The 27232-nt window shown below is 40.7% G+C and overlaps 2 protein-coding genes across 2 annotated transcripts in view; both read left to right on the top strand.

Annotated features, from left to right (window-relative positions):
* The first annotated feature begins 3710 nt into the window (after positions 1-3710).
* Positions 3711-18819, top strand: ncs1b (neuronal calcium sensor 1b). The gene is made up of 10 exons (XM_072388343.1): positions 3711-4001; positions 4667-4787; positions 5791-5933; positions 8986-9010; positions 13267-13405; positions 15237-15315; positions 15617-15705; positions 15796-15873; positions 16409-16516; positions 16991-18819. The coding sequence occupies exons 3-9, from the start codon at positions 5870-5872 to the stop codon at positions 16505-16507; spliced, it is 573 nt and encodes a 190-aa protein (XP_072244444.1). The 5' UTR covers positions 3711-4001; positions 4667-4787; positions 5791-5869; the 3' UTR covers positions 16508-16516; positions 16991-18819.
* An 810-nt stretch (positions 18820-19629) lies between these two features.
* The window catches only part of hmcn2 (hemicentin 2), a 42872-nt gene continuing 35269 nt past the window's right edge, over positions 19630-27232 (top strand). The window contains exons 1-5 of the mRNA XM_072388342.1: positions 19630-19929; positions 21516-21586; positions 22004-22162; positions 22691-22813; positions 26986-27157. Of these exons, the coding sequence (XP_072244443.1) occupies positions 19659-19929; positions 21516-21586; positions 22004-22162; positions 22691-22813; positions 26986-27157 (796 nt within the window). The 5' untranslated portion in view covers positions 19630-19658. The remainder of the gene's footprint in view (positions 19930-21515; positions 21587-22003; positions 22163-22690; positions 22814-26985; positions 27158-27232) is intronic.

Here is a 27232-nt window from a genome sequence, read left to right as displayed (position 1 = left end):
TTGTATATTTATGATGTCCTAAATTATATATAACTAGCCATATGGGATACTCAAGTGGGCACAGCAGATGATGCCTCGGGAAATTGTTTTCTTGCAGTTTTTGAAAAGAGGAAGAAGCTGCTCATGGTTGTAAGTTTAACTCAGAAAACTGTTTAGCTCTATTAGCCTCAGTAACATTTTGTGGCCCTGTTTCTTTTTGTTTTAAACTATAATTATAAACCATCATTTTAGCTTTTGGCGAGACATTTGGTTAACCAGGGTTTTTTATTATCAGGCCTGGCCTTTCAGTGTTTCATTTTTGAGATGCACTTAAGTAGAGTGGCTCTGATTTGTACACAAAAGGATTCTCGCTCATCTGCTGCTCCCCGTCATTCTGTCCATCTGTTATGATATGTGTGTGCAAAAAGTAGATTCATCTTATTCTTCATAACAGCTCAGCACCTCACCTCTTTATGTTTAATTTCATTGAAGATGTGCATCAATACCTAAATGACATTGTCCATCCATCCATTTTCTATACCCGCTTAATCCGTCGGTCGGGTCGCGGGGGGGCTGGAGCCTATCCCAGCAGTCATCGGGCGAGAGGCGGGGTACACCCCGGACAGGTCGCCAGTCCATCACAGGGCCACACAGAGACAAACGAGACAAACAACCACACACACTCACACTCACTCCTAAGGACAATTTGGAGTCACCAATTAACCTGACATGCATGTTTTTGGATGGTGGGAGGAAGCAGGAGTACCTGGAGAGAACCCTAAATGACTGTGTTGTTTTTAAACAGATTAAGAATGATAATTTCATAAACTAGCTGGGAAGCATTGAAATCTTATAAAGCAACCGACTAATGAGTACAATAACCAGATCTCTGCTTTTTTTTCTCGTAATTGTTTCTTCAACTAAAAAGCCTTGGTTGAATCCAACATGCCTTTCATGTCGGACTCACTGAAGCTGCATTCTTCTGTTCAAAGTTAGGTATAAGACTATTTATAAAACTGCCAAAGTGATGGATCAGATGTTGAGGCAAAGCTGCAGCTGTGCATAAAAATATAATCAAAATGACCTCATTGTATCTGTTTATTAAACATATGAAGGTATTTTTCTCAATCACCATTTATATATAGCTGTCTCACTTATCATATGGTGATATAGGAAAATCTGTAAACACAGGAATGTTTTTTTTTTCCCGCTGATGAGGATTTTCGCTGCCTTCCTGTTTTCTCTCTGCAAATTAAGATGAATACGATGTTGGTTGTATATTGTCAGCCCTGCAATGATGCCTCTCCAGCCCATAATATACAAACTGCGGGCGACGAAACTCACTGTTACAACAGAGTATGCAGATATTTTCCAGGCTGTTGCTTTCTTCCATTGGACTCCCAGCTGTTTTAGCATATGTCAGCATATTACAGTGATGCAAAGACACTGCGGGGTCATTTAATGACGCCACTGTGCTGATGACTTAATAGTAATGGTATCTGGTTTCTGATAAATGATAAAGTATGCAGTCACTACACATAATCCTCTGCAGGGGGAATACTTCTGCTATGTGTGTTTCAGTGGAGTGATGATGGAGGTGGAATAAAGCAGCAGGAGTGTCAGCGCGTGTTGCTTTGAATGAGTCTGCAAAGGATATTCCTTTCCCTTGGATGTAAATGACTATCTGATACCACAAAAGTGAGAGTGGGTGTCAAATGCAACACTGACATATTTCAGTCTTGATGTGTAGGTTCCTTAAAGCAACATTTTCGGATAAATAAGCGTAGGAGGATCTAAAATGTGCTGCATGTTCTCCTGTGTCTTCTCTCTGTGACACAGGCATAAACAAACAAACAAAAAGAATGTAAGATGTGCCGTGAGGTAAAGGCAATTAAAAACAGCAAGAAAACAGATTTAATGTGAGTGCTTTCCAGTCAAAACACCCCCATCCTTTTGATACAGTATAATTGCACTTACATAGTCAGAATATTTGGTATTACAGGCTATAGTGAACCAAATATTTGATGGTAAAATGTGTTCTGAAAATAAAGTGAGTGTATGCAAATCTCCCTTTACTGTGAACCACATAAATTATTAAAATACATTAAAAGATCTAACATTTACTTAAATTCTAATTGGCTAAAACCCGAAATCTGCCATTCATTTTTCCATGGCCTCTTTGGCTTGCGTTTAGTCCTGTTGAATTTTTACCTGTGAGGCTGTTGAAACTGCAGATGACTGCAATAAGGGGCCGCAGCGGAGGGCACAGAATACTAAACTGGCCAAGCCAGATAGAGTTTGATCCAGCCCTCCGATAAAGACTATAGAATGATGTTGCAGCAGTTCTTAACAGGGAAATCGAGTGAGCGAACATGTGTTTACATGTTGCTGATAGGAGCAGAATTTCAATAAGCTGTGCATGGAAATATCTGACAACAAAGTTTGGACTCAGGCATAAGTATAAAGCACCAGACTTACAAATGAGACTCATGGGAAAATGACTGGTCCTTGCATCATTCGTGCTCTCTAATAAGCTATCGATATGCATGAAGACAACACAACATTAATATTTTACTGCAAATTAATTATTTCCCTTTCCTGTAGCAAGTATAAGTAATGTATCTAAAATCCTTTTCATCACTGCATTGTTCCTCAGCAGGTGATGCATTCCACATGTCAATGATCATAGTGGATTAATCTAGAGAATTGCCTATGAAAACAAGTCAATATTGTTATTTATGGCTCCAAATGGAGCTTTTTAAAAGCATATAGGGGTATGTATGATCATGTCATTATGGTAGCTTAAATAATGTCACATTTTCAAGTTGGACATTTACATTTTTGACCAAATAGTCTGTGTTCATTCCCCTGTTGATAGACAAGATCCAGGCATTTATTATATATGTTTAAAGACTCTGCTAAGTTGAATCATGGGAACTGTGGTGTTGAAGAGCTTTGCCTTTACTCAGGACTAAAGGCAAAAATATTTGGGCTGGATAAAAGTTAGACCATTCCTTGTTTCTAAATCCTCTTAACTTAATGAAAGAGGTGCTGAAAACTACTATTATCTACTATCAATTGTGATTGATTGTAAACCAATGATAATGTGACTACAAAACTAAAAAACAAAACAAACTCATAAACTCTAAAATCATAACACACATCCCAGAAGGTGGCACAAAACAAGCAACATGAGACATAGATTTTGTTTTAAATATGACAAGATAACAACACAGAGATTCAAAATCTGACACACAGTAAAACTGCTTCAACATGTCACTCACAGTAGATTATTGTGATCCAAAATACCTTAAGGACTCACAGGATGGATTCAAAGAGATGCAAAATTAAATGTAAAAAACTAGACGGACTAAAACTAAAACTAAACGGACCAAATGTGAGATGGAGAAAAAGACAAAACGGCATTAAATATTCATGTACAGAGACAAGAAATTATGCATAATATCGTGCACACTGAAGCCATGTAACAAACAAATCGTATCTGCATGATTTGTGCAATTTCAGTGTGGGTGTCTTGATTCTTTTTTTAGGACGAGTTTTTTTTGGGGGGGGGGCAGTAAAGTGGGCAAGTTGTTTATTTTTCATGAAGAATAAAGAGCATCGTTTTTAACTTCACCCAATTTTTCGCACCCCCTAACTTCACAGTGAAAATCTGCAGTAAAACGGGTCATGTCCGCATGAGTTCCGAGAGTAAGAGTTAACAAAAAGTAATCCTTTCACAGAATGAGAAAGGACACGCGTGAAGGCTCGGAAAGCACACAAAGAGTCAGTGTATGACCAGTGGTACCGCGACGTCAGTGTCTTTGGCTCTGAGCTGAGCTGGTCGGAGCCAGCAGCAACGTCACTCCCTGACGGCGGCATCCGAGCAGCACGGACAGCCATCAGCGCAGCAGCGACTCGCTCGCGGAACTCGGCGGAAGAAGAAAGTGTAGGACAACGGGTCTCTTCGCTGCTGCGGGGCACGTTGCCTGGACCGCGACCACAGCGCGTTGGTAGCTAAGGTAAACCCATAACTTGCTTTAAATCGAAAAGCTTTTTATTTATTTCAAGGCGCGTTTTTCTTTTTTTCCCCCCACTGCCAAGTAGCAACACGGAACAGCATGGGTACCAAACGTTGCTAGTACACAATGACTAGCAAGCTTCCCGCACTGTCGCTGTTGTAATGTTGCCATAAACTGTGTTGCTATGGTACTGCCAGGCAACATCCCACCTGCTGCTGCCGCGACTCAACGCATTTTTCACACCTGTCAAACATATAGAAATTTATCAAATAAAAGCGTCTCTTCACGTGCGTTAATTAACTGTTTATTAAGTAGTGTGTGAGTTCTAAGGTTTGCCGTTTTACCACCTGTTTGACTTGAATCACCGCGACTCTCATTTTGTTTAAACTCCGCTAAATTTAAGCACTGTACGCAGCCTCTGAATTTCAATCACCAATTCTCTTTTTTTTTGCCACACATTTAAGTTTTGTTCGTTGGCTGAGTTCAGCAGCTTCACAGACAGGAAAATAAAGATCTTGTGGTTTACGGGTTTTTCCACTCAATTGTCAGTGTTTCTGTTGCTTTTGGCGACCACTTAGTCCTAATTCCAATGAAACACAGGGACTGCTTGTCATAGCCATTTCTAACTGCTGTCTGTCTATCTGTCTGTCTGTTTATCCTCATAGCATACAAGTAACACCCAATACCTCAGCGCTTGAGCAAACCGAGGATGGTGATTATCAGCGTGGCATCCCTCAGAAGGACATCGCTGGCTTTGGACGCAGAGAGCAGATGTTTACTTTGAAGGTGCCTAGTGCATACAGTAAAGTTTTCTACTCTGAGCCACAGACAACTCCTGTGGTTAGACATCAGTGCATGCGGCTCTGTGATGCAAAGCAATTCCATTATCCCTATCTCTTGGCTGCCGTGACTGAAGGAAATCACCATGCCACGCTGTCGTGAGGCCAGGAAGGAGGGAGAATGGAGAACGAGTATGAGTCAGAATGGAGGAGGAAAAGAAAACTGCCCTGTCAAATCTGCCTATAAACTTGGTAGCGAGCTTCCACGCTTATTTTAAGAGCAGCACCAGCCTTACTGCGCTGTTCAGTTGGCATCTACAATTGTAGAAGTGTAAAAGGACCAGGCATCTTCTGCTTCTCCATGAATAATTAAACTTAATCTCTGATGTGTGTATAAAGTCCAATGAAAAGAGTTAACACTTTTCATTGAGTGCAGAGAGACGCTCTGTTCATTGTATTTTAGTTTACACACCTCCTTATCTCAGCTGTCAAGCGCGAGGATTCTGTTCTACAGTAACTTACCCAGAGCAATAGAGATAGTAGCGGGAAAGGAGGGGTGGGAGGAGTGAAGAGAACAGAGAATGACTGTGAGGGAGCGACCGTGCTTAACCCAGCCTTTGAGTGACTCTTGTATCCAAGGATGAAGGTAGCAACGCATCCGAATGCCACTCCTCGCCCACGGACTTCTGTGAAGAAATGAGGCGGACACATAGGCCCTCAGCAGCGCTCTTATAGACTCTACAACCTGCTGGCCCTGCTTCACAGAGCCTGTGGGGTTTAATGCGTCTGTCTGCACCGCCAGGGCTGATGACTGAGCAGATCATGACCACAGCTGGAGTGAAACACACAAAAGAATAGACTCATGCAGCTTGAATGGGAGTTTCTCCTTTTTTTTTCTGTTTCTTTTTTTAAACTCGGAAAGAGCAAACCAAAACAAGAGCGTGTTTCTCTTATTTCTAATTGGTGTCATTGCACATAACCAGCCCACGTCTGTTGTCTGTTTTTGGCAGAGGAACAGACTGGAGAGGAGGTAGTAACAGGTGCTGCTTGCCAAGGTGAATTCGAAGGTGTGGAAGAGAGCTGAGGATCATGGGCAAATCAAACAGCAAGCTCAAGCCAGAGGTAGTGGAGGAGTTGACAAGGAAAACCTACTGTGAGTATCCTCAGATCTTTTTCTTTTTCCTTTATAATCTCCATACAGAAAGCCTGTGTGAACTCTACTCATCTGCATACAAATTAAGAAACATTATGGCTGAACATACAGAATGCTATAGGTACACCTAATATCAGTTTTATTGCTGCAGCTAATCATGTTATCCACCCACTCTGCGTTACACAGGCTTTACAGTAAATAGCTATGCCTATTGGGGATCCATACCTTTCTCATTATTCTCAGAGAAGAGCTTAATCTAGATGTCAGCAGAGAGTAAGCTCCCCCTTTGATTTGAATTTACATTTAAATGTTTTGTAGCAAACTGTGATTGGTTGAGGCCAGGCAGAAAGTCGCAGTCAGCATCTTTTAAATCACAGTGAGGCCATTTATAAATATGGAGAAGTTGAGTTGGTCTCCGCTGTCATGGATGGATGTGGTTTTGTGCTTTTCAGTTTGTGTAGTTATTTTACTTTGACAGGGTTCAGTGGCAGATATGGCCCTTTAAGTGTAAATTAGTTCACGCAGTGCTTCTCCTGCTGTAATTATGGATTGCATTCCTGCATGATAGAGGTTGACAGTTATGGTCAGAGAATGACCCTCAGCACAAAAACTTGGCTGAGTATGAGACATCACAATTACATCTGTTATTCTTGTTTCTGCTTCTGCCACCTTGTCAGCATGTCATCTCTCACTGAACACAGAAGTACGGGGGGTGGAAATAGACTTTATGGCAGTTTTTAATTGAATTCGCACAATGATCACATTTCTAATCACCACCGGCAATGTCTGCTTGGAAGACTTTATTTTAATCATTTGTGTTATTTCTGGAGCACAGAGTTATTATTTGAGCAGTACAGTGTGCAGGTGTGAGTGGGAGTTGACATCCATTGGCTGCTTAATGACAGTGTTATTTGTGTGGTGGGTCCCTCCACAGAAGAAGCAAGGAAGGCTGCTGTAGCAGGAAATTGCGGTGGAGGAAGATTAGGCATCATGCTGGGCTGGACTGCTTGCTGCTGTCCTGTACTCGTTGTCTTCCTCTCTTACCCTTTCACCCTGCCTCTCCAGCTTTACCCTCTAATTGCCCTCTTTGAGCATGGAATGGAATAGTATAATTAGGATCTTATCTGGTTAGCATCGCTGAAAGGGGCACCAAGCTTTCTCTTCCAGTGTGATCACTCTCCCTCGTTCTGTTGTTGCTTGACTCCAGACTCTATCATTTCTGCTTTCTTTCATCCTATTGCATCTTTGTCTCGCTCTACCACAAGAAGCTTTGTCTGCCATTTTAGTCAGTGGTTTGTTTTAGCTTTTGACAGAACGCGGACTTAGATTTCTCTGTGCCTATGTCTCTTTTTGTTTCAGTGGTAGAATAAATGGCCTGTTTTTTCCAGTAAATAAAATGCTCTGTGTGTTAACAGACAGCCAACAACGCCGGGCCAACAATAAGGCCTCTTCCTTTTCAGAGTGTATAATCAGATGTCTGTCCTCTGCTTTGTTTTGAGCATATCAGTTATTATTATAACTTGATATTTTCAGTACTATGCTTTCCAGCCAAAGATGGAATGAAGCTGTGCAAAGGCTGTGACTAGTAGCCAGTAGTTTTCCATGTTTTCTGGAAAGGTTTGTGGGAAATGTTTTTTCTACATTTCAGGAGCTTCATTCCACTCGGAAATTCTTTCCTGTAACACTGCTCTGGCATCGCATAGAAAGACCAGCAGTCCTAGAATCTCTGTGGGATGTAGGGTAGGCCCACGAGATAGCACGAGAATTTTCAAGTTCTCAAAGGGACAAAGGTACTTGAAATGACAAAGTCACAAGCCGGATGTGTTCTAGCGGACTACACATTGCTAACCGGGCTAAGTGGACCCCGAAGTGTCCCACAATTGACTGACTGCATTATTGCCCATTGCCTCTGACTGAGTTATGTAAGACTTAAAAAAAAAAGAAGTATTAAATTGTGTCGACGGTAAATTGCCTCAGTTTTTGTCTGCATTGACTTTTGAGGCCAGTTTAATGGTAGCTTGGCTTGGCTGACAGTTGTGAGATTGACCTGACATTTATTGCCCAGGAAGCGGTCACATGATGGCTTTCTTGGTGTATTTTTGAGCAGAACAAACTGAGATGGAGACACATGCATGAAAAAGCAGTCTGATCTGGCCTCCTTGTCAATCCCCACTTTACTCTGTTCTGCTATGGCTATTTTCATATTTTCAGTACTGTTTCATAAATCCCTAATAAAAATGAATGTTTTATTATCTGGCAAGTGTGCTGTAAAATATGCGTACTAGATTAGGATTTTCTAGTGTTTCATTTGTAGCAAGTGTATGTAGACATTCCACTCATGGCTTGCATTGTTTTCTCAGTTGTGTGCTCTCTTAGAACCCATGACTCAGGGTTAAACATTATAGTTGATAAAATTAGTGTTTAACTAACACGCTGTTTCTTTGTATGTTTGAACCTTTCCCTTTGCCCCGCACCCAGTAGAGTTGATTTTAGAGAAGATTTATTCTGAGACCTGTGTAGCAGCAGTAACAGGACTTCAGAAAGTTCCTCTCAAAGGACCGACTGGTTAAACTAAACTTATTGATTCTCAGCCCTCATTTTCATTAGTAACCCCAGGGGTCTAGAGGCTGAAAATTGCTCAGGAAAATCAAAAATCAAAGAAAGGCCATGTGGGATTGGTTGATGTGATTCTAACAGATAGAAGCGCTTGTGTGGGCATGATAACACATCCTGCTGCTAAACTGTTCTCTCTTAAATCTGTGGCTGACCTTCATTCTCTCAGCCTGGTGGCTCCCTGGGGTGTACTCCCACTTGTCTACTACTCTCTTAGCAAAAAGAAATGATTGTTTGTCTTTGAAACACAAGCGTCATTTCCTTATTTTCTCAATGAAAAAGTGCTGCTTTTCAACGCTTGGATGTTGATTGTTGAATTTGTGCTCAGAGGATGAGCGTTTGGAAAGGATTAGGCCAGAATGATTAACTACCAGGCTTCTTTTTCTAGGACAAGCAAAGTTTTCTTCTGTGCTCACATCACTCTTTACTTCTCTTACAGTTACGGAAAAAGAGGTGCAGCAGTGGTAAGTGTGTACATTTACTTTTAATGAGACTTTGTTCATTTCCTGATGTGAGAATAATGATAAATCAGAAATGTTGTCTTCACTGTTAGAACTTGCTCGAATGCCGGCTCTTAACAAGATCCACCAGAAAAACCCACCTTGAAATATTTTGCCCAGGAGTTGGTTTGTTGATTCTCCAGACTGTGTATTTACAGCTTGCTTCAAAGTTGATTTGAAGCCATCTCCCTCACACTTCCCTGAAGACAGATGAGTTCTGAAAATAGAACAACTTTGAAGCCTCGCTGAGACTAAATGACTTTGAAGGCTGATAATAGTGATACAAACATTTCCATGATGACAACCTTTTTTTTTCTATTTTCAAAAAAGGATGTCTGATAAGAGAGAAATGGGGCTGCAAGGTTGCTGCACTTTTAGGCTTTTATGACTACATGGCCACACTGCCTTCGCAAGGTTGCAGATTAGTAATCCTTCCTGTCAGATTTTGTAGCTATGCGTCAGTGTGACCCATACCAGCATCATCCTGCAAAGGTTCAGACTTTGGTTGCTCCCAGTCTGTATTCACCGTGTTCATTTAGAAAGCATAGACGCTTCAGGGAATGAAAATTGAGATGAGAGCAATCAGCCTTGTTTCTGTGTGAGTTTGTGGATACTTTTTCTGAAGGAACATGGTGATAGCTATTGGCAAATGAAAAAAAAAAAAATCATGGTTATTACAGGGACAACTTGAGCATGTGTCATCATTGCTTTTCTTTGTGGCAAGCTGCTGTTAAACAATGTGTGTTTTAGAGCAGGAACCACTGTGATAAACTCCTCTATGTTCACACTTCAGTTCTCCTGCTTTGGTTTTACATTTCACGACCTTATTTTGCATGCATGAAAAGAACTCTGCCTCAAAAGCCAGTTGCTCTTCACGTCCCCTATTAGGAGCGTTACAGGGGAAAGGAGCCGGGCACACAGCAGCAGTGGCAGTAGATATCGCAGGCATTGGTGGGTCCAGAATCTTTGAGCTGGCTTGTCTCGGGGGCTGCTTGAGAGCATTAGGGCGGAATACCCGCCTCCCACCCCTCCCGTCCCTAAACACCGCCGGCTGTGCAGCCTGCTAGTTCACTATCACTCTCACAGTCTTTCACAGGGAAGTTTGCATGAATCTTCACTTGAAGATCAGCAGCAATCAACACGGCTGAGTGTGAGGGATGAGAGGGAATTTCACCAGGGGAAATGCCAGATGGCATGTAATTAGAGCACAGGCACAGACACAGAAGTATTAGCAGGGTTAGATAAATGCCTGTGTTGTGCATTAAATTTGTTCCCCTCTAATTCTCCTCTAAGGGAACGGCATTTGTATGCCAGAGGCCTACCTGAAATCAATAACAAAATCCCATGGCTCAGTGATGTTCCTGCCAGTGAGGCAGGAGCAAAAGAAACATCCTGCACAGCTCTTTAGCAAGCCACCATGGTAGATGCCAAAGAGAGGCAGCAAGTGCCAGGACATTTTTATTGTCATGCTGGCTCTCCAGTGTGGTCTGATGCACTTTGTCACATCTGCTATATCTCTACAAGTTGCACTATTACACTACTTCATGTACAGGCTGAGTGCGTGTGTGTGTTAAGCACAAATGCCACCACAAAGATCTCTTGTACATGTTCTATTCCTCGCCAAGCAAAGTGATACAGATTAAAATGTGATGATTAGCTGACACTGCAAACATGTTTACTCTGTGGTGCAGCACCCACTTTACCACTGCACGAAAGCATAGTCTTCATGTAATCGCACTGTTAAATTTAGTAATCGGAATTATGTGCATAACTTATATAAGACTGTGTAAATAATGATGCTATTTTCTGGCTGACTGATCAATTTACACTGAAATAGATTTAAAAGAATGCAAATATGTAGCTTTTGAAATGCAAAGGTACTGGACTATGATAGATAGATACAGCTTTGTTTGTGTGGCATCAACAAGAAAAAGGATTTTCTTATACTCCAAATATCCAGGAACTTAAACTATATAGTATAAATGAATAATATGTATTTTAAACCTAACAGTCCAGTGTGCGCTATGTTTATATAGGTGCCAGAATTTTACATTTTATACTTTTTTTTTATACTTTTAACTCCTACGTTTCCCATAATGCAGTGCAGGATTCCCTTTTCTTTCTTCATTAGGTCGCCCTTGCCTCCAGCACGCTGTCTGGAAGTATGAGTGTAAAAATTGGCCAGAAAATGACTTCCTACAAATTCTATGAAACTTTGTGGGTTAGAACCTGTTTTTACCACAAGATGTTCTGTCCACAAGAGGGCTCACCAATATATTGACAGACGTGTGTAATTGTATATTGGAAAAAATCTGTATTCAGTTTTGAGATGTGCCCTCAGGCAGCCAGTGGTGGAATGGCATGCTGTGGTTTACATGGCTGGCACTCAACTGTAATACAAGGTTGCACAATTGTGCTGACTACAGATCAAGATCCAAGGTAATTCAGGACTCTTGGACTGCTTGGAGTGCAGATCACTCTCTCTGTAGACAAGCTGGGTGGTGAACTCCGTAATTAGAATACGTTTGTTCCATTTGTTGAATTATTTGTTGTTTTCTGCTCAACCTCCATTTCATTCTCATTGAGTGAAGGTGATATTGTGTGATGCCTGTCCACCATGAGGTGCAGGGAATGCTGCTTTGTGTTATTTTTTCACAAGCATATGTGTGTTGGGTTTCATGTAATCACTTCATTCTTCTAAAGATAGAACATTTAGACTTTCTGTTCAAAGTACATGTTTAGTAGTCTCAAGCTCAAGCCATGAAAACAAAATGTGACATAATTAGTGTCATTTTTGTTCTTTAAAGCCTCACGATGTTTGTTTTCCCAATTGTTACTCATGATGCGTCACAGTCACATGTGAAATTGGTGCCCTTTTAAAAGCCCTCATTTTGTCAGGTGTAATGGCTTTAAATGTAGATGAGTTTCAGCCTTAGAGTGTTCATCCAGGTGTCTGTATTACACTTTAATGTGGTCTGTGATCTTAGTGTGCCTCATCCGGATGAATTCATTTACCCTCCCTTTATTGCATTGCAACATGCAGAGAAGCGTTATGCCACCACTCCTCACATAAGCTTCAATCAAAAACGCATTTGTGGGTATAATATCTGCCATGAAATTTCACGATGCTAAGTAAAAACAGATGGTGTGGTATCTGCGACTGGCACATTTACTGTACATCCGTACTGAAATGCTGGTTTGAACATTTCTATTTCTCCCACTTGGTGGGACTGTGGATATTAAGATCTTTTCTTTCCATTTCATGACTGTTTTTTTGCTCTATTGCTGCACATGTGATATGCCTTTATTGCCAAAACTGAGTAAAATGAGAATATATTATTTTTTATTTGTTTTTGGAATAAGTTGATTCATAATTTCACTCAGTGCTCCCCACATGAATATATTTATACTTTATACAGAATATGTCATTTCATTTTAAAGAGTCACACCTAAGAAATGACAGAAGAATTCAGGTAAAATGGGTCGGCTTTGGATTATGTTACACATGGTGTGTTTTTCTCTTCGAACACCAATTATATAAACTCTGCATTATACCGAGCTGGGCTTTCATTTCCCTGCATATCTCCAGATAATTCAAATGTGAGAATTACATGGTTCTGCTGTCTTCTCGCCTCTCTTCTTGCTGAACAGTTTTTCTCCAGCTGCTGTTCAAAGTGGCTCCCCATCTTTTTGACTTTATGGGGCTTGCTTCTTTATCTTCAGGGCAGATTAAAAGTAAAGAGTTTAATGGGAGAAGCTCTGTACTGGCCTTCATTCTTCATCAAAACACACTCTCTCTCTCTAGCTTTGATTAGAGCCTAGCTTTATTTTGAATAGCCTTAGCTGAATCGCAGATGCACATGCTGTGCTCCCTTGTGTGTACATGTTCTTTCTTTTTTAACCAGTGCTCGCTTTGCATTTATGGTTGAAGAGGCTGATGGTCTTCTTTGCTCCTTGACCTGTTGGTTAGACAGAATGACTGTGAAAGGCGAACAAAGACATACCAGGGAAATGCCTGCCTTTGAGTGACTGCGCTTCAAATTGCTTGTGAGATGCTTCTATATATAGGCTAATAAAGATGTTAAGTCATTCTTTAGATATGTCAGTAATGTCTACTGTGGAGGTGACTTCAGTCTCTCACTCTTTATTAGGAATTATATAGTCTAGTATAGATTATATAATGCTTCCTGAAAGCTCTCTGATTGATCTTTATTTTGCAGGTACAAAGGCTTCATCAAGGATTGTCCAAGTGGGCAGCTGGATGCTGTGGGCTTTCAGAAGATCTATAAACAATTTTTTCCTTTTGGCGATCCCACGAAGTTTGCCTCATTCGTCTTTAATGTTTTTGATGAAAATAAGGTTTGTAGCCAATGTCTTCGCTGCTTCAAACTGAAGAAAAGTTGACAAAAGTTAGATGTAACCAGGTCAGTATCTTGAGGATAGAGCTAATTCAAGTTGGCTATTATTCCAAGGATCTTCTTGTTATTTTGCCGCACTGACAACTGCACATTCTGCACAGTGCATTTCAAACACACAATTAATGTGGTCAAAAGCATTCACAATAACAATACAAGCGCAATATTTACAAAATACGAATAAGAGTAATAAGAATATTACTAATAAACCTTTGAGTATTTCTTCTCTTTTTTTTTTTTTGCAAATTAACTCAAAATAGAGGTTGAAGAGTAACTGCAGTCAGAACTGGAAAAAACGGTCCATTGAATTCATTCCCATTCTTCAGTTAATTCAGTCAGTGATGATTATGAATAAATGAAAAAAATATCATTTCCATTAATGTCACGATTGTCATCAACATCTACAACAAAAAGCTCGAAGCTTAGACAAAGACTTCTGATACATTTTGCACACATGAATGTCACTGATGACAAAAGGCTCGACATGGTGCATTTCTGTTTATATATAAATATACATATTGTAATATTCATGCATTTTTATTAGAATTGATCTCATGTCTCTTTGCACATCCGCAAAGTATTTCAACACATGACGACAAAGCAAATTTTAACGGTGCCAATTTGTTTACATTACATTTGCCTCAAGAAATCCACTTAATTGCAGCTGCACATCATTATTCAAATTGTGTTCAGGCAGACAAAGTATAGGTGAGCAGCTCCTGGGATGTTGGTGAGCCCCTGCAGGTTTACTGACTTCAGCTCAGAGGCTTTGTGTCAGAAAGATCAGTCAGATGCTTAACTATGACCCTCATTAGTGTTAGGCACCCCATTGTTAAAGAATGCATTGATCTTAACAGTTTTTATAGCTTATGTAATCGGCAACGCATGACTTCAGCATTTTCTGGCAAGGCAGACGTCTGGTAGAGATAAAGTTAGCTGACCCTGAGGGCCATGAAGAACGCCTGGCTGTTTCTCTGAAAGATTAGCAGGGACAAGTGGGGCTTACATGTTCTCAGCTGTTCTGGTGGAATGTAGGAAAACCTTTGTAATGCAACAGAATCTACTGCTGCCTGATGAAAATGTCAATTGACTAAAATCTTGGTGGCTCCACTGCCAGAAAATTGATTTATCTGCAGTGTAGCCGATCCAAAAGCTGCTGTTTACACTTTGAATGTGAGAAGACTTTCATGCAGTTGCTTGAGACAGTGGGTCACAGTTTAATGAGTTGGTCTTAATTTGTGGCATTTGTGGTTTTATATTTGATTATCTTCCATATCAACAGACTTCTTTCTGCACGTTGTATATTCTCACAGAAAAATGCAGGACACCATTTTTGAGGTTAATTGAAAATGTTGGTGTGAGTCACTCACAAAGCTGAGATTAAATGAACGTCAGAGTGGAATAGTACCTCCCTTGTTGGGCAGAATTATTTGTCACAGCCATTCATGATGTGGGATGGTTAGAAAATCTGAAACATGGTACCAATGCATTGAGGTTTTGTTTGGGCAGTGTAGGTTTTAGGCGACAAGCCAGTCGCATCCATCTTGCTAATGACCAGAGGTGACATATTTCAGACTCAGGAGAGAGCCAGGTGCGAGGCAAAAATAGCAGCTCAGTCTGAGCTAACGTCTGTCCCCATTTTCAGGAGAATACAAGGACATTGTGAAGAAACAGGAAGGAGTTCATGAAAGTACTGCTACAGCTAATGTGAAGTGAGATCCTTATTTTGTCTCTGGTTTCCCTTGACTCTCTCCCTCACTGCTGTCACTTTCTAGGATGGACGCATAGAGTTCTCTGAGTTCATCCAGGCCTTGTCCGTGACATCCCGGGGGACTCTGGATGAGAAGCTGAGATGTAAGAATAACACTTTTTTTTTTTTTTACATTTAAATGACAGGATTTAGGCCAGATTGCTGCACATCACATATCTAAGAGCACCAAAAGCTTTTGTGAAACTAGAACATCTTGTGAAAAAACCTGCAACTTAAACTTCAGCTGTAACAGTTTGATTAAGCTTCAAACAAAGTTCAACAGAGTTTACATCAAGCATATTTTGAAATCATAGCAGCTTTCTGACCTCAGCATAATACTCACATACCTTCTTTTTATCGCAGTAAAAGCATTTTATTTTAACTTTTAATTTTGTCTCTTCACAGGGGCTTTTAAATTATATGATCTTGACAATGACGGCTACATAACTCGTGATGAGATGTTAAACATAGTAGATGCCATATATCAGATGGTTGTAAGTTGTTTTTTTTATTTTTATCAATTTATCTGATTTCTATTCCAGAGTTGTTTGTATAGTCTGAAGTCTAATGATTTGATATCTTAGGGAAACACTGTGGAGTTGCCTGAGGAAGAAAACACACCAGAAAAACGAGTGGATCGTATTTTTGCAATGATGGACAAGGTTAGTATTGAACCTGAAGTGATAAAAGCTATGATAATGCATTAGATGATGTGATGTTTTAGGTTTCAACATGACAGTTTGACGTTGCTGTCAGGGCAGTAATAATTATCTGTTTACCATTAATAGGACTGAGTCTGTCTTTGTTGCCACCCTCAGGGCTTTTATATGGGTTCTGTTAACTTTAGAGCTGTTAGCTGTGGCTATCTAAGCGTCACTAACACTGCCCTTAGTCTATAAACATCACTTACAGTCACCTCCACCAACGGCCCTCAGTGCCCATTCATTCAGCTCCAAGAATCTCCTCAGCTTTAGTGAAACATGAGACGCAGCCAGCACTGGAGTGTTTGTCAGCTCACTACTGCCAAGATCAGCCCATAGGAGTAGCTGTTCAGCCCTTGATTTGTGATTTTTTTGATCAGTCTGTCAACATGGAGCAGGGATAACATGGAGCAGCCTAAGAGCTTATTTTGCCCCCTGCTGGTAATTCTGTGTTAAACGTTTCAAGGCTTCAGTCTGATTTTGCTTCATGTTGCAGAATGCAGATGGGAAGCTGACTCTGCAGGAGTTCCAGGAAGGTTCCAAGGCAGACCCTTCTATTGTTCAGGCCCTGTCACTCTATGATGGGCTGGTGTAGGAATGTAAGGTGAGTGGGGGATTAACAAGATACTACATGCATGCCTCTCAGCTTGGATGATTTTTCAATCCCAGGTCATGCTTAGCTCCATTTTAATACAGTGTAATTCTTGTTTCGTCACAGCCAAGCATATGAAGAGGAAAGTCAGTCCGTGGGCTGATCCTAATGTGGTGAAGCCACTTTCTGCTCTCACTTTGTTCTTATGAATTATTCAAATGGCCCACTTGTTTACTGGCAGTATAATAGTCATGCAGTGCTGAATGAAGATTGAGACAGCCCCCTCCTCTCACCAGCTAATGTAATACACTGGCTGCTGCCAATTGTTGCTGACATCCTGCTCAGTGTTTGCCAACTGTGAAGTGAGCTTGTGAAGACATATGTATTCTTACTAATGCTCTGTATAGCTGTAATCGAGCACGCCGTGAGCACACCCAGGTATCACTGTCATATGTTGAAATGCTTATCGATTTTATACTTTCTCAGATGGGTCCAGTTCAGCATCCTCCTGCCCGTTCCATGCCAACGCAGCGCCATCACACCTGTAATCGGCCGAAGCCTCATATAACCTAAACACCCAGAAGTGGACTACAAACTTTCGCCACCCGACTTCTGTGTCAAGATACATTTCCAATGACAGTGAGCAAAAATGTCCTCTGATGTGACGGAGAATTTCAGTGTCAGTACCCCCCCAGTCATTTATCTGTGCTTCTACTGCTATGTAGCATCATGCACACCAGTGAGTGTTGTGGACAGTGGTTGAGCAGCTCTACAAGCGCAGTGTTGCAGTTTTTGCGTGACAATCCAAGGAACTGAACTCCCACGAAGGTGTCTGTGTGTGTCTTATCCACATGCTGTAAAACGCTGGATGAACTGCTCAGAGGGACTGCGCTGCTGCTTCATCACCACACGGAGAGACATTAAATCTCAGTCTAGAAAAATGTGTTACTTGGTGATAAAACGAACACTAACTTAAAGTTACAAAGCAGTATAGTGTGTGTTATATAATGTAAATATAAGGGTAATTTATTTTCTGCTTTACTGCGTTTATGAGACTTTCCTCATGAATATGGAATGAAGTTTTATTTTTATCAAAAGTGTTGAAATGTATTGCACTGTATTTTTCATTATAATTATCATTATTATTATTATTATTATTGTTTGATTGTTTTCTCTCTCGCATCCTGAGGTTTCCTTTCCATCAGAGAACAGAAGTTTCTTTTGAAGAGGAATGTTTAAGTAGCACAAGGTTTTCTATGGATTATTTTACTATGTTTGCAGTCTTTGCACCCTATTGTGTTTTCATTTCCCTGTTAGCTCAAGTGTGTATTATTGGCCCTGTTGCACAGCTACATGCTGAACGACACGACTAAGCAACAGTAAATTCTTACAGCTTTGCGTCAGAATTGAGGCTGTGTATTTCTTTTGAGAGCATTGCACTCCACACTTGACTACACAAAGCCTTGGTGATTGAGAGCAACAAACAGGACATCACTTCTGGTTGTGAAGCTTTTGCAGGCTGTGGTCGCAATTGTCTAGTTGATAATAGTTTTCTGTGAGACCTGAGCATGTGATGATGCCTTTTTTCATACTTCAATTCTTTATTTTAGAGGGTTTAGACGTTTTGTCAGCGACATTGATATTTTATGCCTTATGCAAATTATAATTTATTGAATTATTAATGTCATTCAGCTGTCTAATAGTATAAGAGCACAGAATAAAATGCATTTATGTGGCAAACATTTCTATTACTTTGTAATGATAGAAAACAGTGTTTTATTTTTTATATGCCAGTATTTTTGGATCATTTTAGGGGACTGTTGTGTAGATTAACTGTTGCTCGTGTTTATTTGTAACATTCTTGACTTGATGATAATCAATTCTCATGAAAATAATCCCTGATTGCACATTGACTCTAATTCATTGTATTAAAAATGGAATCTATTTTAGGTCCAGCATTGCACCACAAATAATGAAAGGTGTCCTGTCAAGCTTTAGTGCCTGGTATGCTTTGCAGCACAGACTCTGACTGCTAACTTGCTCTGTGGTGTATGCCTGCACTGTGTGGTTATGTAATGAACAGTGAACTACATAAAATTGTGATGCCTTGACATGGGTGAATTGATGAGGATCAGTGGCTTTGGAAGTTGCTGGGCTCCGTGTATCTGCTCAGAGCCACTTTTTGTTTCCTTCTCATTGGGGACAGATGAAAGTAACATAAAGAGAAAATATCCAGAGCTTTAGCCAGAGACTGTTATGTCCTTTAGCTGCATCCTTGGTTATTTTTGTAATTACAGCATGTGCTACTAAGTGCAGTAAAACACAGGTGTATTTTGAAGTGAACCACCAGTTTCTTGCTTTAAGAACATTCTGAGTTTTAAACACTTACTTTGGAACGAGACAATGGATTATTAATATTCATAAATGCAGTAATCTGTAACGACTTATCTTCTTATACGACATGTCGTATTCATCAGAAGCACCAGTATGATTTTCCAGGATCAATAACATTTCTATCCAGATGAGCAAAAAGCACAGTGACATTCATATAGCAAGAGGCTATCTGTCAGCGTGGGCTATGTATAAAATTAGCCTGGTGTCACGCTGTATATAAACCATGGTTATTTATAAAAAGGCTGTTACTGAGACAATGTTGTCGGCATGTCCAAAATACAGACTGCAGACCCGCTTGTAATGTGCACAAAATAGCTGAAAATCGAGTCTCGGGGGCCCAACACGACTAAAATCTAATTGAGGTTAGGAGTGTTGAATAAGGTTAAAGCCTCGAAGTCATTGCGGGGTCGAGTTACACACACTCACAAAAAACAAGTTGGGTCTCTGGAACCTTTTAATACCCATCTCCGCCCCCGTTTGAAGCGTCAGAGCACCAGCTCTCCTGGGGCTCTCCAACGCACAGACAGTCCGCGCGCTCCTCCAAACTTTACGCACGGATGTACTCCTGTGGAAGTTGTTCAAACTTTTGAGGGGTTTTACTGGAGTCGTGTCGTTGCAAATATATATTTTTTATCTACTGGAAGCAGTCCAATACTCGTCTGAGTGGCACTGAAATCCAAACTTTTCAAAACTTTTTTGTTGTACATTTTTGCGTGATTCGCTTCATCCCGGCTGACAGATGCAGTAAATCTGGGGGAAAATGTCCAGTGCCTTGTTGAAGTGCCTTGTCCTGGCGCTCTTTATCAGCGTACACAGGCTTTTGGCAGACTCCTTGATACACCCCCGGGTTGAGGAGGCTGATGAATCCGATGACAGCGCCTCGACCCTGGCCTTTGTGTTCGATGTTACTGGCTCTATGTACGACGATCTGAAACAGGTGATAGAGGGAGCGTCACGGATCCTGGAGAAGACCCTCAGCCGGAGGACCAGACCTATCAAAAACTTCGTCCTGGTTCCCTTCCACGACCCAGGTACTTTCTGCTCAAAGTTAGTTCTACAAAGCTGTAAAGATGCACCTCTTATAATTGTGGATGTCTTTGACATTTTTATGAATGAATGTATATCATTAAGATTTTTCGTCGTATTTTTTCAAACTGATTGTCTGCCAGGTCCAAATTGTCGCTTAGTTTTCCGTATTTGCAAGACTTCAGACACATCATGGCTTTATTGTAGTTACTTTTTTTGAGATAATCACAAAAAAAGCAGCAGAACAGTAGCACGTGGGGTAGTGCTTAGCAGTTTCAGTTGAAGTCCACTCACATAAAGTAACACAGTAAACCCAAACTGATGCAAGACATTAAGCAGGTAACCTTCACCTACTAGCATCTGTCCTTCTACATTGAAAAGCTTTTGAAAATAAGAGTGCTCCAATGGAGTTTTTGCACTGATGAGAAGCATATGCTGTCTGCTTGTGTGCAATTACACCAATCCCCCCCCCAACACACACACACACCCACCCCCACATGCATACATACACACAGTCCTCCCTCAGCCTCCGGAAAACGCTCACAGCCCCCAGTTTAGCCAGCTTGAGGGGGAGCAGGCGGGGACAAGGGGGCTAACACCACACATGTTGTCTGTGTTTAATGTGCCCTGCCCTTGGGGACCTTGTAAACTTTCAAGATTACAAAGAAGCCACAGTGGCTGACAAATAAAGAGGCGTGACAGTGCTGTCAGTGTTTTACAGGCCCCCACGAGGAGGAGACAAGGGCTTGAAAGCCACTTCCAAAGGAAAATAGATTGAGAATGAATACGAAATGTCATCATCTTGACACATGTCTGCAAGTTCTGCATCAATAGCCTCACAAAGATATGACAAAATGTTTTTTGACAGTTGGAATAAGGTTCCACCCTAGCTAATAAGGGTTTTCTCTGTAGCAACTATAATAAAAAAAAAGCTTGTGTTTAAACACAACAGTGTTATATATCAAGAACAATACATTCTCTGTGTTTTTTTAAATGTTTACCGTTTCATTGATTGACACCAGAGGTTGTCAGTGACAGGTCCTGACGCGCTCTTATCCATCATTGTTTGTCTGCTGCTGCTTGTGACCTGAAGAAGTCATCCAGATCAAAATGCTGAGTACAGCTGCAGAAAGTGATGAATCCGTCATCAACTGAAGCTTTGGCCAGATTTCCAGGATTAGTTTGAAACAAAATCTGAACATAGTCATTTTGTCAGAACAGCATGTGTAATTTAGATTCACATCTTTCACAAAGGCTACAGTTTATCTTTCAGGTTCAGATTAAATGGGCTGCGACTTATCAGAGAATTTGATGGTGTAGATGTTCACTCATAGAGTCTAAGCTGCTCAGAGGGAACAACAAAGTTGGTTGCTGTGATTAAGGTGTTTTTGTTGAATTTTGTGAAAAAGCTGTTATTTGGTTAGACTGAATGCTGCATTTTACACAGTCATCTAGCAACCAGAGCAGAAACAGAACATATTGAACAGACTTGATCTGATTTTCTCCACTGAAAAACTAAACAAAACAAACACACTGGAAAGAAAAGCAAACTTGTGCTGAAGTTTTGTGTGATACACTTATAAACTTACAGATATTGGCCCCGTGTCCATCACCACTGAACCAAAGAAGTTCCAGCAGGATCTGCAAGAGCTGTTTGTCCAGGTGGGAAACAAAACACACAGATTCAGTCTACTACCCTTATTGCTGTGGCTTGATAACAACCACTATAGCAAAAGAGAACAATTAGGGAATTTTGATAAATTTGCTAATCAGTGTAATAGCTGGCCAATTTTAAAAGAAGTCAACAAACTGATTTAGTAATGTTTGGATTTCTAAAAGACGATTTGTTTTTCTTCGTTCAAAAGTTACTTGGTGTTACTTTAATGGATATCAGGTGTTAAACATTCCTGTTGAACATGAACCAATATGTGTTCCCCCCCAAATGGCACACAATCTTCCAAAAGCTGTGCTATGACAGCATTATTCATGTATAAACCAAGTCTGAAAAAAAAGAAAAATATATTTAGAGTTGCTTTCTTTCCACAGTACTTGATCATGACGTGTGCTTGTATCATACAGGGCGGGGGCGACTGCCCTGAGATGAGTATAGGAGCTATAAAGAAAGCCTTGGAGGTTTCCCTGCCTGGATCTTTCATCTATGTCTTTACTGATGCCAGGGCCAAAGATTACCGTCTGAAAAGAGATGTTCTCCAGCTGGTGCAGCTCCGTCAATCACAGGTACAGACACAGGACTGTTGCAAGGTTTTTTGGGATCTTACAGAATGGGGAAAGTCTCATAGCTTCCTAAACTAAAGGCAAAATATCAGTGTTGAACTGTTCAAAACATGCACGATGGAGATTCAAATCTACAGTATGTCATTTGAGACAAAAACATGTCTTCCAACCTTTCATTAGTTATGACTGGAGTTGAATTCTCCCACAGTGAAACTGTTTAACTGATGTTATTGGGAATTGGGTTAAATCTAAATTCATAATGGTGAGCTGCAGTCCACAGAGTTTTGAAGATAGCTTTGTTTATTGCATACTGTTAGAAAATGAGTATGATAGCAAGCACTGAAAAAATGAACACTCTTGTGAAGTTCCCAATGCTGAGATGACAAAGGATAAGTTACATCGGTCCCAGTCCTCACACGAAGCATGACAATGAGCATTAGTGTCACTTTGGAGCCAGCTGAAAGCAAGTCAGCTGAAAGCAAACACTAAACTATAGTAATCCTCTTAACTCTCTGCCCCCTTTGCTCCAAGGTTGTATTTGTGTTGACTGGGGACTGTGGGGACCGCTCCCACCCTGGTTACAGGGCTTACGAGGAGATTGCTGCCACCTCCTCTGGACAAATCTTTCACTTGGACAAGCAGCAGGTTAACGAGGTGAGACCATAACAAACTGCACTCCACTGCAATCACTGATAACCAAAACTACATTAAACTCATACATTATAAATCAAAGTTTGGACAAATTTGGTAAAAAAAATTTAGTTGTTGAGCATGCAGGAAATAAAGTTAAATATAAAACATTCTTTTCGGCATTTAAAGCATAATTAGTATATTACTTTTTATTCTGTGCATGAAAACATTTTGAACAGGCAAGAAATCTGTGGTCACAGCTAACTTTTACCAAGATTAATGAGCTTATTAGGAGTAAGGCTTCTTCACAATGACTGTATGGAAAGATAAAGTGACGTAAATTTCAAGGATTTATTAATTTTCTGGCTCCTTAATCTTCACTCCACATCGTCACATTCAGAGGCAATAAGCTCCTTTAAGTAGATGCCTTTGAAAATTGAAATAATTGAAGTTCACGAAGAAGGAGAGTAATATAAGAAGATAAGAAACCTTTTTATGTCGCCGTTGCCTCTGTGCATTATTTAATTAAGAAATGACAGTTAACAGGAAATGTAGGGGTCAAGTTGAGGCCTGGATAACCATGAAAATATTCAGAGGACTACTCATAGGACCACTAAAAAGATGAATTGAATCACCTTTTTCACAGAAAAAAAAGAGTTATTCTTAGTAACAGAAACTGTGATCAGGAGTGCCTTACCTTTTCAATGCTTTAGTATATTTCCTACGTCGGGAGAAGATCTGGTGCAGAACAATCACAAAATCTTACTTGACCTGCTGATGTAATGAAAGTGATTTCATTCAGCGTAGTCAAAGGATTCCAATGCTGATATTACACTTCCTGTTCATATGATACAGTCGAGTGATTCTTTTATATTGGAAGCAGCATGTAACAGAAACCCTATCTCAGAGGCCAAAGACAGCGGGGCTCACTTCCCAGGCAGACGTAAAAGAAGCCAGAATTTCCTCTGGAAGAGACACTGGTATCCTGCATGTCAACACAGGAGATGGCCGGGCAGCTCTGAGCTGCAGCCAGCAGCTCTGTAAACTGGTGGCCCACTGAACCCCTGAACTCAGATATGTTTGTGTGTGTGAGTGCGGGTCTGTTTCCTGTCAAATCAAACTTGTATGCCGTGAAGCCTGTGCTGCCAATGTGTGGGGCAGTTACTTTGTTATCTCACCGTAATCCTGTCAGCTGTTTAAAGTAAGTTTGAATGTCATTTTTGTGATGTCATGCTAGGAGACCAAAATTTTGCTCTAATCTTCACACCTGAACCCCAAATGAGTTTCTATAGTCTAAAGTATTTTGCCATGTCCTTAACATATGGTGACATATAAACGTGTGTCACCATAGCCATTTCCGTCCTAGAATTCACATAAAGTTACTGTGATTATAGCTCCTGGGTGGCATACTTTTTGAAAATTAATGCAAATCCTTTAATCCCTAAAAACCTCAAATCTAACCAAAATATTCTCCCTTAATAGTCCCTTAATAATGTACAGCCAAATAAAATATACAAATCTTTTTCTTTTTGGTCACCAGGGGTGGAGTGAAGAGAAAACAGACTGCTTATTTTAGTCTCTAATCCCAGGATATGGCTTCCCTTCTCCCAACACAGCTGCCCAGTTGTATTGGCTCTTGGTCCTCACACAACAGCTCATTGTCATTTCTACATAAGACACTCTTTACATTTGACTGGCTATGATCAGAGAGAGAATGTGTTAACAGAGCGAATAGGCGAGAAAACCACAGTAATCTGCTGTTAAACTGGGACCATGATCTGTACCCTATATATTTATGTCTCTTGTAATCAATTGGAGTCCATGATCATAAATGAGGACTGTGATATTTTAGCTTCCAGATGGTGACTGCTGTGGTGTCTACATGCATTTAAGGAGAATTTTAAAGCGTTTTAAAGAGGTTCATAGTTGAGATTTGAAATCTGTTGTATTACTGATTAATAGTTGATAGCAATGAGGATTTTTTTAACTCCTTGTTCTGTAAATTGTAAGAAAACAGCAAAAATGATAATTGTATTGATGAACTGTATTATAGCTAGTGATAGATTTGTAAACTGACCAATCAAATAATGAACTTATCTTTGCAGGGTAACAAGCATATGGCTGTTCTGTTTCTCTGTCTAACATGGTACTGATTCGCTGAACTCAAGAGTCTTGAATAGTCCTTTATAGTTTCGCCCTTATGGTTTCCTCATTATGTGAATTCACTTTTGAGTGAAGGGGGCTGGTGATGGTAGTCAAGCATAAAACAAAATTTAGGTAACAGTCATATTTAGTCCTCCTGAGTGCGCTAAACAGATGCATCTCCTGTGGTGTAGCTGCCTCCCTCCAGTAGGGGCTACTTATGACAGCACGAGCCTCTGTGTGTTTCACTCCCTCTGAGAAGGAGCAGGGGCTCTATCTGGTACTAGTCCACTCTATTTGTAGCAGCATGTCTCACAGAAAATGTTTGTGGTTGCGGTGTTTAAACCTGGGTAAAGAGTAGGTTGACCTCTGCACACTGGGTTGACTTGAGTCAGGCATGATCCACAGCATGATTACATTTCTCTTCCAGTAGTGTACCTGGATGAGTTAGGGGAATTCTGTATCACCCCCGCTTCTGCTACCACTCATTCTCTGACCCATCTGTCACACTTCTATGAAAAGCAGAGGGGGGTCCTTCCTGTTAGAGCCTTCGAAGTCTGTTCATCTGAGACACACAGGATGAAGTTTCACAGGACTTAAGATCTTCTGCATTCCTGGTGTTTGAGGGAGTGGCTGTAGAGCCCAGCGTGCTCTTCCAGACCTACAGCGGCCGGAACAGCAAGTCATCCCACCTCTGTGCTATACTTCCTTTTATCTGCGCTCTGAGAGCAGATTAATGCCCGCTCCTCTCTACAATCTTGCATAAGAAACAGATACTATCCTGGGGCAGATATAGGTCAGTTCCGAGTAGTTTCCTGCTCTGCTGGTGATGACTGCACATGTGGCACACATTACAGCTGTTTCCAGTTGTAAAAGGCGAGAGGGACCAGCTGCTGTCAGCACTCAGTGGAACTGATAGACAAAAAGTGGAGAATTGATGATTAAATTAATGGTTTTCCTTTCGTTTTTGGTAAATGTCTTGAAACGTGTTGCTGCTTTGTCTTCAAAGGCCAAAATGAGGAAATAGTTTCTTTCTTTGCAGACGCAGCTCGACCATAATGCCTCCTTACATGAGGTCAAAACAAATACTAGACAGCAGTTACTTGTTAAACATCTGATAGATGGAAGATGTTTGGTCTTTTGTGGCCTCTGAAACGAGATGATGTGAAATGTTAACAGCTTTTCCTTCTTCTGTTTTCATTTGAGAAGAAACAAAAGGAAAACTGTATTTGAAATCAATACCATGATAATGATTATACAGAGAGGGTCAAGCAGCTGTCAAAACTGAAAGTCTATATTATCAGATATGTCTCTTGAGAGCCACTGAGAGACTTGATATCCTAAGTAATGACTGTTTTTACCATTAAGTATAATCAACCTGTCCATGGTTATTTCAGCCTTTGCGTAATCTTTGCTGGGAGTGTTGGAATGACTAATAAATGAGCCCCATGCAATCTTAATGTGTCACCATCTAACCTCATCTGGCTTCTTACGTTCAGCCATTTAACAGAAAAGTGGGACACAACTACCCATTTATATTTATAAGTGGTCTTTGGTGTGATTGATGTTGGTGAATATACAGATGAATACTTCAGTTTATTTATAAAATGTAGCCAACAAACCACCCCTCCCCCTCAACTCCTACTGCTTTCTCTTCTGAGGAACAAGCTGTATGATTCATGAAAGCTGTGCTGCAGGAGCAAGACTACTGCCTGACAAACTTCCACTGTGAGAGACACACTTCAGGGAATATATGCTTGAGAGTGCAGAAAAGTGTATGTTATCAGTTTGACAGCTGAGCTGTTTCATTTTCCCTTTGTTTAGGCAAAATCCCTCTGTGGAATACTTCTGTAATGAAAGAAAAGAGCAGGGAAGGGAAAGGGTCGCGGGGTTTTCAGGGACAGGCCACAGTCAGGTCCTTCCTGTCTATGTCCTGTCTTTCTAAGTTGAGAAGGGATCCATTCTTTTTGGCTCAAGTAGTCCTAATGTGTCTCCTTTGGCGTGACATGTTCTGTGGTTTTTTTGGCTATGTAATGCTGTTTTTCTCCTGCTAGGTTTTAAAGTGGGTAGAGCAGACAGTTCAGGTCATGAAAGTCCACCTGCTGTCTTCCAACCATGACAGTGCCCAAGAAAACAAATGGGAAGTGCCCTTTGACCCGAGTCTCAGAGAGGTCACTGTGTCACTCAGCGGACCGGCACCACAAATCGAGCTAAGCGATCCCTTTGGTAGTCACACCGTTTGCTGTTTCCATCTATTCTTGTAAATTCACAGTATTATCTGTGCCTGCAAACAGTAGAATA

This window comes from Leuresthes tenuis, unplaced genomic scaffold, assembly GCF_036924035.1.
Source record: "Leuresthes tenuis unplaced genomic scaffold, fLeuTen1.0.hap1 SCAF_6, whole genome shotgun sequence".
Taxonomy (NCBI): domain Eukaryota; kingdom Metazoa; phylum Chordata; class Actinopteri; order Atheriniformes; family Atherinopsidae; genus Leuresthes; species Leuresthes tenuis.
The sequence above is the reverse complement of the archived record's forward strand: the minus strand, read 5'-3'. Positions and strand labels throughout refer to the sequence as shown.

What these genes read in the sequence shown, in the direction of transcription:
- ncs1b (XM_072388343.1), top strand. Translation starts at nt 5,870, where the DNA reads ATGGGCAAATCAAACAGCAAGCTCAAGCCAGAGGTAGTGGAGGAGTTG. An exon ending in GAAAAAGAGGTGCAGCAGTG is followed by an intron (nt 9,011 to 13,266) that starts GTAAGTGTGTAC and finishes TTTATTTTGCAG; the next exon opens with GTACAAAGGCTTCATCAAGG. An exon ending in TTTTTGCAATGATGGACAAG is followed by an intron (nt 15,874 to 16,408) that starts GTTAGTATTGAA and finishes TTCATGTTGCAG; the next exon opens with AATGCAGATGGGAAGCTGAC.